Source organism: Haemorhous mexicanus, chromosome 14 (assembly GCF_027477595.1).
Source record: "Haemorhous mexicanus isolate bHaeMex1 chromosome 14, bHaeMex1.pri, whole genome shotgun sequence".
NCBI lineage: Eukaryota > Metazoa > Chordata > Aves > Passeriformes > Fringillidae > Haemorhous > Haemorhous mexicanus.
This window is the reverse complement of record NC_082354.1, coordinates 10788952-10807177: the sequence shown is the minus strand read 5'-3', so window position 1 is coordinate 10807177 and position 18226 is coordinate 10788952. Positions and strand designations below refer to the sequence as shown.

Below are 18226 nucleotides of genomic sequence, written 5' to 3'. Positions count from 1 at the left end.
AATATTCCATAGCAGTTGATACAACATCAAACACATGTTCTGTTTATGGATTAACAGGGGATACAGTCTCAAGAAAAGCTGAACATGTGTATTCTGATTTTTGCCTACTTGTTACAGTAGGGAATACATTACTGTCTAAGTCTTCTTTTTGACTGCAAATGTTCCAAATTTAACAACAAAAAAATCTGCTTAGCTATATTAGGTATGTAGATATTAGCTAGATTTGGTATTATTAAAGATTTGGCATAGAAACATATAATTGAAATGTTTCTCTTTATTTTGTAGGATTATTTTTAATGGGCAGCTAAACATTAATGGAGAAGGAAGGCAAGGGAATCCAGATTTCAGGCCAAAGCACCAGTTCAATTCTAGCAGAATCATTCCCTGGTAAAGGAAGGATAAACAAGCTGCAAGCCCTTCATTTTCTCTAAGGCTGTACTGTGCACTGTAGACTTCTGGGAAGTGGTGATCACAAATGTTTCTTATTACAGTGTTCCCCTGCTATAGCACTTGTCTGCACACAAACTGCAGATACATCCTGGCAAACAGACTCACAGGTTTTCCTTATGGATCACTCAGCCTTTCAGCCAGCTTTGGGAGAGGCTTCTGGAGTAACCAGTGGGGGCATGAAATCAGCTGAAACAACCACTGAAGGGTCAGAACATGGAAAATTCCCAGAATAACTAACATGTAGCCCCCAAAGGATGTTTTCCAGTTTCAATTCCTATTTGACTGCACAGCCCTTTATATAATTATAGGTATAGCTATATATCTGTGTATTTGTCCTTTCAGAGAACCTTCAAATTGGCAAAAAAATAGTATGAAACCAGAAAATTTAAACTGAACTCAAAAGAAAAATAAAAGAAAAATAAATTGCAAAGTACTGTCCCCAGTGAAGTCTGATGGAAATGTCATTAATGGGGATGCAGAGCCTTAAAAAGATCTACTTGACTTTTAATTGAAGAGAACCAAAAATTCATGGAACACCCTTCTAGCCGAGATCACCTTTCTAGCCGAATAAAGTATAGATAGATATATAAGCTTGTTGCACCAGAAACAGAGAGATTTATCTTTATAAAGACTGTGTAAGCAGAAGCTTCTAGCTCCAGATGGATCAGCTGAACTAAAGTGTTGTTTCTGTTCACTTTTGCAGAAAAGTTTCCATCCTCCTTGATTCTTTTTGAGATTTGTCCTTAAGACAAATAAGGAAAGTTTTCTTTCAGAATGAATTGGCGTGTTCTTCAATCCCAACTTAAAAGCAGAACTAAAACTTGACACTTCTGATGAGCAGCAGTCAAGTTTAAAGACACATATTAAGATTAATTTTTTGTAATAAAATAAAACCAAGCTTGTTGTAAAAGAACAAAATCCAGGTTTCAGTGATTAATTGTGCTAACTGGGCCTCAGACATACGTGTTAAAAATCCCCCAAACATTTCTGTGCATAATACTTTGTTTTCTGAATCCAATTAGGCGCATGTCAGAAATTTATCTGTTTCATCACACACAACTTTCACAAATTCTTGCCCTTTACATCCTTTAAAATGGCAAAACCCAAAGGAAACCCAAGTTAAAACCTTCTGGTGCTCTGTTGACAATGAAGAGGAAGAAGACCGAAAATTAAGATCTTGTTTTAAAAATCAAGTCAGCAAACACAGCTGTAGTTGAAAGCAATCAAATTAGCTAATTTGATAGCTAATCAGGAACAGGTGAAAAAAAAAACTTTTTATAGCCAAAAAGTCAGAAGAGATTGTGCAGAGCTTTGGGTATTGAAAAGTAAGTTGCCTGAATACAGAATGTGCTTGCTCTCAATTGTTTTTCAGAGTAGATTATTTGTGTAAATTGTGAATGATCCTGAATTTGAACCCTGCCTTTCCAGCTCCCATGCCCAATATATGCCTTGGTATCATTTCTCCATTGCCAAACGATTATAAAATTATATTTAACTATATATGCAATAAAGTATTAAATACATATTGAGGAAAATATTATTTTAGTATTATTTCTGGTCTTTTCTTATCCACAGAAAAGCTACAGGTTGACTAGATGATCTCCAAAGGTCCCTTCAAACCCCAACCATTCCTGACTTGGTGTTACTCCAGAAGTGCCAAAGTACACTGATTAAACCAAACTTCTATTTGCTGGTTACAAAATGGTCCTGGGAGAACGTGGGAGGGCAAGACAAACCCACAAGCACAAATCCTGACCGCACACAACCATAAAATGCCAGTGTAACCTACACACGTTAAAGGAACCGCTACTGACCAAAACTTTGCATTATGTGCTTTTTTGAGTATTTTTGACCTGGATGAATCAATCAAAAACCGCCTCACGTGGCTACTTGAGATGGGCTCAGAGTAAAACACATTGGCACGTCCTGAAGGACAGACTTGTACCTGCCCATCACCAGCTTGTGTCCATCTCAGCCTCCTCCCTGTCGTGCTCCTTTTCCCCTCTGCGCACAGCCGCGGTCCATACCTGGTTTCCAGCGGGATGTTGCTGTTCAGGACCCAGCTGTTATGAAGGTGCACCGAATCCTGTGTGCTGGTGGGGGGCGTGGGGGCAGCAGGGCTGGGCTGGCTGCGGGTGGTCATGGATCTCCTCTGCAGCGAGTCGGCCGAGGGAGGTGGCTTCCTGGCACACGTGCACGCGTGCGGCGGCGGAGGCGGCGGCGGCAGCGGTCGGAAGGTGAACTGGTTGTGAGGGCTACCAGGCATGTCTGAAACAGCAAGGAGAAGACAACCAAACACAGAGAGGGTTATTATTTTAGAAAGATCAAGACTGTCTTTAGGTGTTGTTTTGCAGTTGGTGGTTCACTTATGTTCATCTAGATTTAAAAAGGAAAGGGGAGACTGAAGTCTTAAACTGAAGGAGGGCAGATTGACATGAGGTAACAAAGATTTAGGAAGTAAATCTTTGTTGTAAGGGTGGTGAGGCACTGGAACTGGTGGTTGCCCAGAGAAGCTGTGGCTGACCCCTTCCTGGAAGAGTTCCAGGCCAGGTAGGACAGGGCTTGGAGCAACCTGGTCTAGTTAAAGGTGTCCCTGCCTACAACACAGGGCTGAAACTGGTCCCTTCCAACCCAAACCATTCTGTGATCCTGCGGTACAATTATTATTGGGAATAAAGCATTGCACTTAATAATTTTCTTTACCCTGTTTCCTGTAAATGTTGCTGCAATATCTGAAGTAATTTAAAATATAACAGTCTATTGAAACAGAAACTATCAGATACAGACACACCCTACAGCACTGTAATTCAACAACAGCAAAACAAACAAAGAGAAAACCAAAAAGAAAACCCAAAAAACAACCAAAAAGAAAAAAAAGAAGGTGGCATAACATTCACTAAATTTGTCAGGATTTCTTGGGGATGAAGGTAAAGAACATATAAATTGACATGGAATGGCATCACAGATACCAACTGATTACAGCAGGTATAATTCTCATTTAAAACATTTATGAAAGAAATAGACAGTATAAAAATTAGTCTTGTACTTCAGTTTGAGAGAGAAAATGACTGAATAAGTCCTACCCCCTAACAAACATCTTTCCTAAAATAATGTTAACACATTGCTGGCGTCTGTTACTGCATTAGTTAAATGAGAGGTGAGAAAAGGTCTCTGAAGCACTAACCATCCAGACTCCCACGGGAAAGGTTTTATGGCAGCTAAAGGCAGATGAGCTGGCAGGGAGCTCACAGCCACTGGACCAGTTTGAGAAGGAGACAGAGTTCCTGTGGTGGGTAGCCAAGACCCTGTTCCCTGTGCTGCCACCACCCTATGGGACCCTCAGGCTGGCTCCCAGTACCCCAAAGGGATGTTGTACCTGCACAGGCTCCTGTCCTGTGCTAACAAATGCTGGCACACAGCTCAAGGTGGCTCAGCCTGAGCCACTGAGCTTCAACGCTCCTGCAAAGGACAACCAAGACACAAACATGGTGCTATGGTACTTTCAAGGAACAACAAAACCTTGTTTTCTCTACTTCTTCAAAGTATCCAAAGAATCTCACTACAGCCAGACACACAGCTATGGACAATAACACTTTATAAAGAAGATAGTGGTAAAAATTGTTGCCAGATTGAGTAATCTGTGAACTTGTTAACCTGAAACTCCTCCAGCTACTTCACCTCAGTGTCTAATGAGGCTTTATCCCTTTTCTGTACTCACCCTCACTCTCCCTTTTACCTTAGTAGATGTCCAGTTAAATTTGCAGAAATCCAGCTGGAGCAAAGCTCTGATGAAACTGCAAAAGCTCCCTGCAAGGAGCTGTTGTCATCCCTTGAAAACATGTACTTTCTTTATATTATGACATGATGTGTCTTCAAGGCGAAAGATGAAAGTGTACTCCCTCCTTTCCTGGAATGGCTTGTGGAAATAAAAGCACCTTTTTCTCTGTGACAGTCCAAATTTACCCCAGCTGGAGAAACAAGGTTGTTTAGTGCTCCACATAAGCTTTTCAATGCTGTGGTAAGCAAAGCTGTCATAGATTTGGCCCAGGCTTAATCCTTTTAATTTCATTGATCTTCTATCAAGGCAGCATTCTTAGAGTCGCACTAAGGTTTATGCTGTAATATTCGTTTGCATACACCAGAAAAGCAGTTCTAAGCATATTAGAAAATTGGAGACCTCAGTAAATTAAATCACCAGAGTCAACAGTCCAGGGCTCCAAAATAATCTGCTAAGGTACTTTCACATAATAATTAATCTAGGTAAATCCCGTATCCTGCTATTTTAGAATTGAAAGCTACCCAGATTTTGCACATATGTGATGTCCAGCATCCTTATGTATTTGATCAATTACACTTTCTTAAGGTATCAACTGTAAATCCACTCTGCAGAAAATTTGCAGGATTATTAAACAACCTATAATTTGCATGACAAGCCATTTCAATGGTTGAGCCACTGTCCTGATAGAAAAAATGCTGATTTTTGCCAGGACACACAGTTAGACTCTGCAAGGTACATCAAGAGCTGTGCAGTAAATGCCAAGCAACCAAGGTGACTGCTTCTCTAGGTATTTGGGAAAAAAACCTGTATAATCTATATGGCAACACAACTTTTAGTTCCTTTCTTCCCCTTTTATCTATATTCTATCTATATATTTTAAATATATAGATAGAAATATATTTTATAAATACTTATCTATATTATATTCTTTCCCCTTTTATCCTGTTCCTGTCCAATCAGTGGCACACAATTGTCTGACAGTTCAGTTTGTTCCATCCAATAGATTGGTTCTGCTTTTGAACCATAAACTCTCTCTGGCTCGTGGGGTACCTTCCATCTCCCAGTGCAATTTATCACAATACATCAACACATCAGATTTCCTGGGGGGATTCCTTTTTAATTATCACACTTGTCACCCTTTCATCTAGCTACTGGCATCACAAAAAACCTCACACTGGAGCCTGATTATTTTGGTGATTTAAAAAGTCTTCATCAGACCCTCATTTCACTGAAGCACTGCAAACTCATTAGGCTGACAATCAGCCCTAGTTTCCAATTAGTTTTTATATACTTTCTTATTTGGCAGAGTTGGTTTTATTTTGCTTGAAACTAAGTCTATAGCTCATTATTTTTATAACACAAAAAATATTGCTTGGAATATAAAGCAGCATTAAATCTCAACGTGCACTCTCAGGATGCTTCAGGACTCTTAAATAAACAGCAGACTATGTAAAATAACATACTGCAAAATCATTTAAATACCTAAAAGGGGATATTATGCAAGATATTTTGTCTAGAGCCAACAAATTTCCAAAATGTATGAGACTGATATAGGAATTGGCTTACCTAATGCTATCTGTAACAACTGCTGCTTTTATTTTAATGGCTGCTAATAATGCTCATATTTTATAATCCTTGTACATCAAAACATTTATGTATAATATGCAAAGACAGACTCACTTGTTTTCATTGTCTTCATTGATGTGACAGAAATTTCCATCCATCTAAAAATGTTGCTATAGAACATTATTTCAGCTCAAACTTTACACTTAGAATAATTTGCTTCAAATCAGATTTCCACCTGAGGAGTAACCAAGACAGAAATTGTTCTCTCGATCTTCATCACTGGCCTCCTCATCTGCATTTAGCTCATTTTTTTACAGACAAAAGAGGCTGTTTAAAAAATTTCTAAATTATTTCCCCTGAGAAGTAATTTTTTAAAATAGTCCTCTCCTTTCAGCAGAGCACATCTAAAACTGCAAAGTTTCCTGAAAAGTTCAGACAACATTCTGGTGATTTCTTTTACTCCAGCTTGCACATTCCCCATCCACTTCACAAACTCATCTCAAAGCTCTTCCTATCTGTTTTTTTTTTTTTTTTTTTTAATATATATTGATTTTTAGGGGTTTTGCTTTCACTATTCAATTATAACACAGCAAGTGTTAATTTGATTAGCTCTTCTGCTTTGAGGCACTTTGCAAACTTCATGCACTCACACCAAGAGAAACTGCAGAGGACATGGCAGCTGGAAACAAGAAAATCTTGCCTTGAAATTCTGCTAGCTTGAAGGAGTTCTACTTTCTCTCCTTCCTGTGAAATTTGAAGAAAGGAGTTTTTATCCCCTGAATATTTCTTCTAACATAAACTTATTTTCCTTAAGAGTCAGGCTAAAATGCCTTTGTAATCATAAACATGTAGCTAAATTGCTTTACAGAGTGGCAAAAATGAAATAAACAGCTTAATCAACTAGTTAGCACATAATTTAAAGTTAGTTTTGAAAATTAGCCAAGCCTTGGCAGAACTATTTTCCTAACAGTTCTGAAATATACTTCACTATACTTTTTGAATCCATATAAAAGACAGAGTAATTGAACTGTTTTATCATTTACTGACAAGGCTACAATAGCCTGGATTGTTATTAGGTGAAGTATATCAGAGAGAGGAAACTAAAATGTAATGAAGCATAAAAGGTTTGCATCTAACCTGTAGTGCTTTTGAAATATTTTAATTTTTTCAGTTCCTGAATTTATTATTTTTTCATATGTTTGGATTTTTTTTTTAAATGTATTGGATGTGTCTCAGTAGAGTGAGAATTAGCTGGCAATCCATAATTTAATGAACGAAACAGCAACATATGTTCAGGGAGCTTAATTCAGTTTATTTAAAAGTTCTGTGGGTATACTCCTGCTCAATTACAAACCACTCTGTGATTACTTTTTAAGCGTGCTTAGAAATATAGAATGGTTTGGGCTGGAAGGGACCTTAAAGATCATCTAGTTTCAAGCCCCCTGATATGGACAGGGACACCTTCCACGCTCCCAGGTTGCTCCAAGCCCCATCCAGCCTGGCCTTGGACAGTGCCAGGGATCCAGGGGCAGCCACAGCTGCTCTGGGCACCCCATGCCAGGGCCTCACCACCCTCACAGGGAAGAACTTCTTCCTAATATCTGATGTAAGTCTGCTCTCTGTCAGTTTAAATCCATTCCTCCTGTCACTGCATGCCCTTGGAACAAGTCCCTCTGATGCTCCTATAACCCCTCTATGTACTGGAAAGCTCTGTAAGGTCTCTGTGTTCTGCACAGGGGCAGTAAGGACTGCTTAGGATGGCAGCACTTCCTTTTCTTAATGTTTTTACTTTAAAAGCTAAACATGCCCTGTAAGACCTAAGTAACTGTATTTTAAAAACTCCTACTGGACCTCATTCTAGGAAACTTTACAAAAATGTAATTACCCAGTTTTGAACACCAGAGGAAAAAGGAATGAGGGGACCACCACCAGCATATCTTTCTTTAAAACACTCTTACTTTTACAGGAGGTGCACGTTTTATACTTCTTTAACTGACTAATAAAGTCTCTCGTAGTACAGCACTAAACTTGCCTAAAGTTCCTCATGGAGTCCATATTTATTTAGGTAGGCTAACATGAGCCTGGGATATTCCCATGTTTTAATCTACGCTTTTGATTCATTTCTAAGAAACAAATGCTGCCTACTTGTCTACTAGAAAATCTTCACAAGTCAAATAGCATAAGTGGACTTTATTACCTGCATATGATATCAACTGTTAACGCCTTAAAGCCCTTAGCAACAGTGAGCATAAGGAATTTTCATCATCAAGACTTCTGCAATTGCCAGTAATTTTCCATTATCATTGCACATCAGGACCATAAGACTGCTGAGCTCCATTTCTGGTAAAACTTCCATTACTGGCATGACAAAAGTGAAAAAATACTAAAGATCTCAGAGTTTCCAAAAAAAATAAATCGAAGTGTCTTGAAAGGGTCTCTGCAGACAACTGTTTCTTGACTCTGCTGCAGAGAGATGTGGGAGAATTTTATCAGGCAAAAGAACGGAGGTTAGAACTCACTAGAGAAGGAAAGGCAGTGATTTCTCTCTAGGGAACTATCACACGGCCACCTTTTCCAACTTTCTGGATGGGATGCATTTAATAATATTCTGTCTTTCAAGACTCAAAATATTCTGGCATCTCTTGTCTTTGTACTGTATACTTGTCAGTTTTACTTTGCACAATTCTTGAAATAAGACTGATATACTTGTTTTTTAAGGTGTGCGTGGGGGAATGTTTCTGCTTTTTCTGATGATAGAACTGTTAATATACTCAAGCCAAAAGAAGGGCTTCTGAGCCCAAAGCTAGCTCTTTTTCTCTGCAGCTGTATCAGCTGGTGCATTGAAAGACATTACCTTTCCTGACAAACTTTGCCTCACTTTAGAGGCACTTATATATGTACAGCATTAGAGCTACAAGAGCACTACTCCTCCTTAATTAACTCCATCACTCAGTGTTTTAACTTGGGAGCCTGATTGCTGAAGTAGAATAATTTTGGTCATAAACATTGCACTCTAAAATGTCCCTCTCTGTGTTGTAGTTTGTACCTGAAACGAGTTTCAGGTTTTAGTGCTGTGTACTGTGGCTGAGATGCAAGGTTTAAATGTTATCACACAGAAGCACCTGACAATATAAACATGCCAATGCGTGTTCATATAAAATTTAACATTGCCAGAGGGGAATGAAGAGCAACAGTTCCTGAGGTGCTTTTATTTTACTGAACTGCCTGAATCACAGCTTTGTTCTATGGTACTTCTTCACATAGCTGCTAAATACTAATGTGCTCTATGTTCAATATTTATGTGAAAAACATTCCATTTATGTGAAATGCTCACATTTATGTCAATTAATTTGAAAAATTTGCAATGAAACTACTACTCACTCCCTTCCCTCTCCTTCATTGCAGGTGGTACATCTGCCAGATTTTAATACCCATCCAGCTGAGACAGGAATCTCTTAAATCACCACAGTCTGTGCCAACACAAGACAGGCCCCTTGGAGGCTGAGTCAGAGAGGTCAAGGACAAAATGTGAAGGGAGAAGAAAAGCAGCACTCCAGCTCTGATGGAGCCTGAGGAAACAGCCTAAACAAGCAGCTCAGGCTTCCAGTGGTTTGTTTAGCAGATCAAGCAGCTGCTGGTACAATTAACATCACACAGCATTCAAAGGACAAAGTGCAGATTGACAGCTCCCAGCCAGCTTAAAGGTGGTATTTTCAGGGGAATGTGTAATTCCTGCCATTACTTAAAAGTGGTGGGTTCAGTCAATATCACGAGTTGTAACTTCTATCAGTGGGAACTCACAGGGGATAGTACAATCACTATTCTAAAACTCTGAACAAAGTGGGAGAGATTATAGCTTACAGAGTAAGCCTATCATCTAGGTTTGCAAAAGACAGGCACTTACAAGTAGCCTGGCAGAAAATTTTTGATGACCTTAGAGGTGAACAGATTTTGATTAAAGAGCAGTTTATGATTGGTAAAATAGGTTGCAAGCCGTCATGGCTGTAAAAATTATTGCTTCTGAAGTTATTGATGGTTTTGGTGGTGAAAAATATTCAAGCTTTGGCCCTTGTGTTATTAAATTCATTAGCTGTGAGGGCTTTCTGAAAGGGATCTATGGGTAATGGAATTAGCAACTATAAATCATATTGAAATACCCTGTGTATTCAGCCCAATAGGTCAGTGGAAATACCATGAATACAGACATATTAAACCACTTTGTCACCACCCTGCCTGCCTCTTACCTGCCTCATCTGTGTTCCTGTTATTTTGCAACATTTTCAGGAAAAAAAAGACTGCTTGAGGACATGCCCTGTTACAGACCCAAATAACATAAAGCCCTGCAGCATTTGAGCTTGCTGCCCTGTCAGGGCTGAGGGGAAGACTCTTCCCTTATAGTAATTGCCTCCTTTGGGAGGGGGACAGTGACACCAGTTCACCAAAGTACAGAATCCTCTTCAGCTTAAAGCCCAGCCATCAGAGACATCAGTTTGCTGATTCATATTTTTGCAAACATAGACTGTTCTGTGGCTCTACAGAAATATGGTAAGCTGCAAGTCATGGTTAAACCTGTCAGTTACACCAGGACCCAAAATTCAGCCCTGATGGGCTCTGAAATACCTGGGAGCAAGATCCCAAGTGTCTTGTAGCTATCTGCACTGAGACAGAGCTGGTGCTCTGTTGGCAGCACTGCAAACTTACTCTACATTTACTTCAAGGTGGAAGCACCTGAACTTTCTCACTTCAAGGATGAACCATACTCCAGTTTCTCCCACCTGGCTATATAAAAGCTTTTCTCAGGATGCCTATCTGCACTCCAGATTATCCTGGCAGATAATCTGACAGGACCAGACATCCAGAATTTCTCCTGAACATGATTTTGCAGAGCATAATTGGAAATCCTACCTCTATTTTTACAATCAATATCAAATACAGAAGCTTGAGGCTCCTCTGGATCATTTGGGACTTGACTCTACCCAATCTATTTACTTCATTTTTAGGACAAACCTTTTCAGAAAAATATTAATTAGGGAACATCAACAGAAATATAGACTAGTGCCTATGTTCATAATATTCTGAAGAATATGTTTATAGCTTAAAGAGAAAAAGTAATGTCTCTCTTATTCAATAAAACAGCATTCCATATGCTTTATAATGGATTTCATCTTGAAATTAAATTACTTGAAATGAGCATATTTACAGTGACTGTTATAGGGAGTATTAAAAAAAAAAATCACTTATCTATGGTTATATAATAACCTGTGGAGGGTAAGAAAAAGCAGTTAAATGCCTCCATTATATGTAAACATATATAGAATGATGTGCCTCTATATGCACATCAGCCTCAAATTTGCCAAAATTTGGTGGTGGCACCAGGGCAGTGCTGGGGCTGTCTAAATGGCTGAGCTCTACAGGAGCAGGGAAGTAGAAGACAGCTCAGTCAAAGCTGGCTCAGGACAAACATCCCTTCCCCTAAAAAGTTCAACCAGAATTCACTGGGTGGCATCTGATTATAGATCTGTACTGGCTCTGTAGAGATGAGTTCTGGGATATTCCCTGAGATTCAGTTTTAAAGAGATTCTTCTTTCTCTGTAGACTGTATAGCAGAGCAGAGTTGTTCCTACAATTTCCTGCTTGTCATTTTGGATATCAGAGAGAAATCTTTATACAGAACCAGCCTATCAACCAGGAAAATGAAGGGCTTTTAGTGAAACCAGTAATGCTTTTATCTGTCTCTTCCTGAATTCAAATTTCAATTTTCCTGAATTCACCTACATTCAAATTTGTTATGTGAATTAGGAATATGATCACCCACCCTTCCCCAGTCAAGAAGAGATTTCCACTTCATTTTAGTGGAATTTAGTTTTAGCCACAGTTAATAAGTTGACAAGCAGCAAGCACGTGTGCTTGGTACTGGTCAAGAAATATCATTGACAGCATTTAAAAAAATAAAATCCACGTACATGTGTCCCTTCCTATCCTGTCATCAGAGCAGTCTGACCTATAAACCAATTTGCAATGAAACATAAATTATGGTAGGACAGATTTTTCTCAGCAACCTTATTAGTTCCCTGCTGACCAAGGTAGAGAGCTCACAGGAAATCAGAGACTGTTTGCTTCATCTTCACTTACATTCTACTTCACAAACTTTACTTGAAAACTTTCTTAGAGAAAACTTTTAAGACAAATTGCAGTTTTAAAACATATATTGTCCTTTTGAAGTTCTGCTTTAGAAGATAAACAAATTTTTTAATGGACATTAATTTCAAATTATCTTTTCATTATCTATTTAAAGAGCAAAATACTGTTTTTAAAAAGGGAAACAGTTTTTTTAAAAAGGAAGAAGAATGGTAACCTTAGCTGTAGGACAGTTAGCACCAATTTTTTCCTCAGTAACCCTTAGAATTACAAGGGACCATTTAAGGAGGCTGCATGTAACTGTCAGATAGCATAATAGAAGGCTATTTGTTGCCCACCAAATGGTTTTACATGGTGTCTAAATTCCACTATATTAGTTAAAGGATATAGCTCCTGAAGAATTAGCTGAATGACTACTCCTGCCTTTTAACCCCGGAGGAAGTTGACAAGTTCTTGTCCCTCTCAATGCACAAATAAAACAAATACTTCTACAAAAAGATCTATACCTGCATTGATGTTTGCTAACATTTTATTTAGGAATGCTGACACTTCTCCTATAGTCCTGAGCTGGCTGGGAGGAGAGACAATGGAACATGTGTTACTGATGGTAAACAGCAAATCCATTATTTTTCAAAAAGCCAAAGTTCTGTAGGGAAAGACAAAATAACAAGACAGAAACAGGTAATGTAATGCCTGAAAATGAATATGAGACAAGGCCACAGCCTTCAAAGCAGTCTCTCTAAAGCACATATGGGCACTTAGAAGCAAGCATTTGCATTTTCTGAAACACCAATATGCTTCAACCTCTCCACTATACTGGGGATTATGCCCTGATTCCACAGAATCATTCAACACTTTTAACTCCTCTGTCATGTCTGTTGTGAGGAGCCCTGCACTCTCTTAAGCATCTGCAGTTCTGAGCAGAGCATCTATCAAGCACCAACAAGGCCACTGCTGCAGAAGCAGATTCAGCTGGTTAACTTCAGCCTGGGAGGTTCAACAAGCACCTCCTGCTAATCTGGCTCAGCTTGCAAAGGAATCTAGTGCAACTCAAAATTAACAAAGATTACATTATTTTACAGCATCAACAGGCTATAAAAGTTCTTTGTGACCGTATCCTCAGTTCACCTCACCAGACATTTCTTTGTGTTTCGCTCAAGGCTTATCTATATACAGTTATTTAAACTCATTGTAAATAAGACACACATTTTTGAATATTACTAGAAATTACATCTATAAAATACTGAATAAAACCTTCAAAACAAATGCATAAAGAAGTATCAAGGGAAAAATACTTTTTCATATGAATCTACCCAACAAAGTATTTTAATGAGCGCAGATCTATTAAGAGAATTCTCAGGACACCGTAATTATTATTCATTTTCTAGAATTGTTTCACCATGAAGCTTTATGCTACTATGGGGACTTTAATGTTTATGTTTTGTGACGGCTGCGTTGACTATTAAAAAGCAATTTGGCTGACATTTTAAGTCTTTTGTTGCCAGTTTTAATTGGATTGTTCACCAAGCATCAACTCCCCCGTTAACTGCAAAAATTACAGGCCGACGTCAGTTTATAGTAATGACTGTTTAATGATTTTCTGCTTTCAGGATGCCAGCTTCATATGGATGCATGCATGATTAGCTTCATATCAAGACCTGTAATTAAATAATTGAAACCTCAACAAAAGAAAACATCAAACAGGAAGACATCCTTAATAAAGACTCCAAGATTTATCAAAATGTTCATTCCAAATAAAAAAATTATTAATATTTTGAGGTCAGACAGTGCAAGAGTTGGTGCTAAGGCAAAAACTTCTCTCACCCTTTTCTACAGAAGAAATTCACCTTTAACTCATTCAAAGTCTGAGAGCATGATGCAGTAAATACTTGCACACCATTCTGAAACCTAACTCCAAATTATTCAGAACTCATTATTAGCTATTTTTGTTTACTTTCCAGACTAGGCAAAGCTGCTTTTATAATAATAATTATAAGATATAAAAATAATTATACCTCAACTGAAACTTACAATACTTACAAGCAAAGAAAAACAAGCCCACTAACTTCTCAGTAATTCAGGTTCTTGACAGAAAACAGATTATTAGTCTTTGTTCAGCACTGAATCCTATGCCAAACTCCCACGTTTCAGAATTTCAAACCGAGAAAAAACGGCTTTTAGAAGAAAACTCTTTGAAAGCGTGAAATATCCGTGAAGATAAAGCCAGAACAAAGACTCACAAAGCAGGGCCAGCACTGCACAGGCAGTGAGAGCCTCCTCACAGTGCCCAGAGAATTTCACACCTGACGGCCACCTGACATGGCTGGAAACTTCCTGCAGGCAGCTCAGCATTTGAATTTTGGAAGAATTTGGTATTTCACATATTTTTGTACTTACAAAGTCCAGGGAGAAAAATTACTGACTGAAGGCTTTCACTGTCTTAATCACAGCAGGGCACATTTTCACCAGAAAACTTGGGGTATGGTTCCTCCTTTAAACTGAGGCTATGTATTTATGGATTCCGATTAATTTTACACCTCCAAGGTCAAACATCAGACTTTATTGTGTTACACAGTTGGTATTCAGGCAAATTTCAGCAATTTATAGCAACTTCAAAGAACTCAGGTTAATCTGTTTCAGGCTTGACTTTTATAGACTACAGTCACCTAGTAGAAAATACTAACCTACTGTAAAGTCAATAGGGTTTTAAGGCTGCTTCATTTTTATGTACAAAAAGCTGTATGCCTCACAGAATCATTCAAACTCCTTTTATTGCCAGGATGATGGCTTAAAATCTGTTGTGACCAAACACCTGAGCAAAGGGCTTTATGTGAAAGATTTAGGGGTAAATTTAGGGCCCATCTCTTTTTCCAGTTACAACAGTATGATATGGGATTTACTCCATTGATTTCAATTGTGTTATTCTGCCTTGGTTTGCTAGATGTATTCACAGAAGAAAACAGCCCAACTTTGAGAGGGTGTATCTACTTTTAATATGTTTAGAAACAGAAAATTTGCCACTTCAAAATATCAGCTGTGCAACACTGTACAGTTCTATTCCAGGAACAGGGTTATTGTATTTGTAGTTTGGAAAGGAATGAAGCACTGAACCAGTAAAATACAGGTTGGCACAAACGTACTTGAGTTCGTAAAATAAGAAGGCCCAGCAGAGGAATGTGAATGGACCATACAGCAGCAGATGAAAACTGACACTGGCAAAGGCAAGGTACCTCAAATTGATTGCTGAGATCTAAATTAACTCCAAGTCCTCAGAAAATGGCCCTGGGTATATCTGCAAACAGCTCAATGAAAATTTCTTTTCTATGAACAGGTTTAGTAAAAGAATGTAGCAGAATGGAAAATAAAGTAAAATGGGCAGAAAATAAAAAGGCAAGTAGTGTTAAATCCTCACATACACATCTTGTAGAATGATTTGTTCTATTCTTGACATGGTTTTTCAGAAAAAATGGTGAAAATAGAAGGGATTTTAGAAACAGATGAGTAGATTAGTGATGTTGCACTAATCAGATTATGTCATCTAAAGGGAAGGAAAATGCAAATGGTAGAGAAACACCATCATGATCTCAGGTACACAACTATTTATACTCACAATAAAAGCACAGTATCACTAAATGAAACTGTTAGGACAGAAATTTAAAACTAACAATGAGGAATACTCTGGAGTGGGTTTTGTTTGTTTTAACAACAAATTTAACCTAGAAACTTGTTGCTACTAACTGTCATTAGGAGAAGGTTGCAAATATTTTATGTGTAGAATTTTATATAGATAATTATTTATGCCCATAGAGTAAGCACGCAGTATACACACAAATCTCAGTGTATTTAACTTCAAACCCTACATATGAAAAACAGGTACATGTGTGTACATATGTAACATCCATGTAAATATTTTACATACAGAGAAAGTCTGCACTGAATTTCCACCCAATGGAAAGAACAGAAGTTAGGTTGATATTTCCTCAGTTTATTTACAAAACTAATTTTTGTAATCTTGAAGGATTTCATTTTAGAACATTATTAAAATAGCATGGAGCAAAACTGCACTCACCGACGGCTTCCTGCTCCAGCCAGAGAACCTCATCCAAATTCCAGAAATTAGTGAATTTCTTTCTATGTGATCAGGTCATCACTAGTTTAGTCAGAAGACATTTAGGGAAAACAAGGAGCATGTAATTTACTCAGCCAACTGGTGAAACAAGTTTAAGGAAATCCCTTCTGATGGCTGAAAAGAAATGAATGGATCTGCCTTGAAGTCATGTACCACCAGGAATACAAAAGTTAAAAGCTAAAGAAAAACAGTTCATTTACAGATCTCAAAGTGAGCTGGGTACTGGCACTTGAACAGCAATTTGAAACTTAGCATATGACTTACTGTACAGAACAGAATAGCCTCCTTCTAATCCCCATACTGATGTTTAAATTCTAATTTTGAGGTCTCCTTGCAGTCTTTTGAAATACATGATTCTTAGCAATAACCTCAAACAGATTTTGTGAGCAGTACAAATGGGACTCCTGCTCTTCAAGCTGAATGCTGCAATAAACAAGTAACAAAACACCCTCTGCCAAACTCATAGCACTGAGGAACAGAATAACCAAGGAAACTAGGATAGAACAACTAGTTCTGTTCAATGCACTGTGCTCTATCCACCTGCCTTCCCTCACTATAGAATATCCAGACTGAATGCAAACAAAGCAAACGTACCAGGGAAGTGAAGGAAGTGGCTGGGAATAATAAGTGCAACAGTTGCCTTTTACCAAAGAGGATGGACAAAATGGATGAAGATCCGTAGGCAGTCTCAGCTTATAAAATTTCAAAATGTTCTTTTAAAAGCAGTTATTAGAGCTGAGTTGCAGCATTCAGCTGAAATGGAACTTTTCAGAATTTCATGTTAAGTAGAGATGAAGAAAGAAACAAAAAAATCAAACACATTAAAAAAGAGAGGGCTGCTCAAACGTAGCTTTCCTCTTCCTCTGCTTGGTCTTTTACAATCTTATACTGAAGAACAAGCAACACACCATATATCTATCAAAATGAAGCATACCCTACTACAGAAAAAAACACAGGGCTGAAAAATGTCCGAGTAAACATGTCAGTGAATTGGTTCCAGCTGAAAAAAGAAGAACTGAGTGTAAAGACACAATCTAAGCCAGCTGTACGGCAGTTCACAGTCCAAATTCAGATGAAAATTGTGCCTAGCATAGGAGGGAACATCAGATGGCTGCAGAGACACTTCCAGGCTAGTTTACAGCCTGCAGTGATCTTGAAAGATCTAATTCTGTCCTGTTGATTAGACAGGAAAAAAGAGGGAAGGGAAGGGAAGGATCTGTCACCAGCTCAGCTCAGCTCTGCATGTGCCAGCACCCAGACTCGCTCTGCGAGCTGCAAACACCGGCGCTGGTCCCAAAGAGCCTGTGCAGGAAGAACATCTGCTGGGCTAAAATTCATCTCATGGGAGCATCTTTGCCATGTGATAGCACAATATGATTATATTGCTACATCATCTGTATAAGAACACTGCTGCACACACGTGACAGCACAGCTAATGCAAAAATGTTTACTTCGTGAGACCGAACTAAATGACAGAAACTGTAGTTGACATTTATGGTATTGATCGAGCTCCAACATTAATACAAAGTAAATGGTTTGGGAAGTTTATTCATCTACTGATTAGTGATTCATCCCCTTCCAGATGATCCCTGAGGATGACAGCATTGTCTATGTTTGCGTTCATCTTCATTGTGAAGCATTTGCTTCATTTCACATGCTGTAAAGGCAGCACTAAAATTATCATGGTTTAACTATACAAAACCAAACACGTCATCCTGCTTTCAAAATGACTATTTCCATACAGAAAACCCCTTGCAATCCCATAGCAACAGCAAAGACCTCCATGTCTCCTCATAAAAGCCTCCCCACAGGCACTAGTCAAAGACAAAGCTGCTCTATTAGGCTGTATTATTAACAGAATCATTGAATGGCTGCTATTAAAGTGAATGACGTTGTCCACATTATCACTGAATATGCAAAATCACCTGGAAAATTTCCAGAACACATTTTTTTGAATTATAAGAACATTATGAATCTGAAATGCCACAGATTCCAGCAGGACTGTAAGAAGTTACTATTGGAAGTACACAGAGAGCACAAGCACGAGTGGTCCTTATGTGTACCAAAAATAGTGGCAAGCTCATATCATTAAAGTCAATGATGCTCCCCACCCAAAAGCAGGAATGGAAAAGCATAAACCAAGTGAGACACTTTCTTATTTTCCT

The 18226-nt window shown here is 38.4% G+C and overlaps 1 protein-coding gene across 2 annotated transcripts in view; it reads right to left on the bottom strand.

Annotated features, from left to right (window-relative positions):
• Positions 1-18226, bottom strand: part of TENM1 (teneurin transmembrane protein 1) — a 232666-nt gene that overhangs the window by 152299 nt on the left and 62141 nt on the right. For both annotated transcript variants that reach the window (XM_059858916.1, XM_059858917.1), the window contains exon 3: positions 2478-2718. In XM_059858916.1, coding sequence (XP_059714899.1) covers positions 2478-2718 — 241 coding nt within the window. The remainder of the gene's footprint in view (positions 1-2477; positions 2719-18226) is intronic.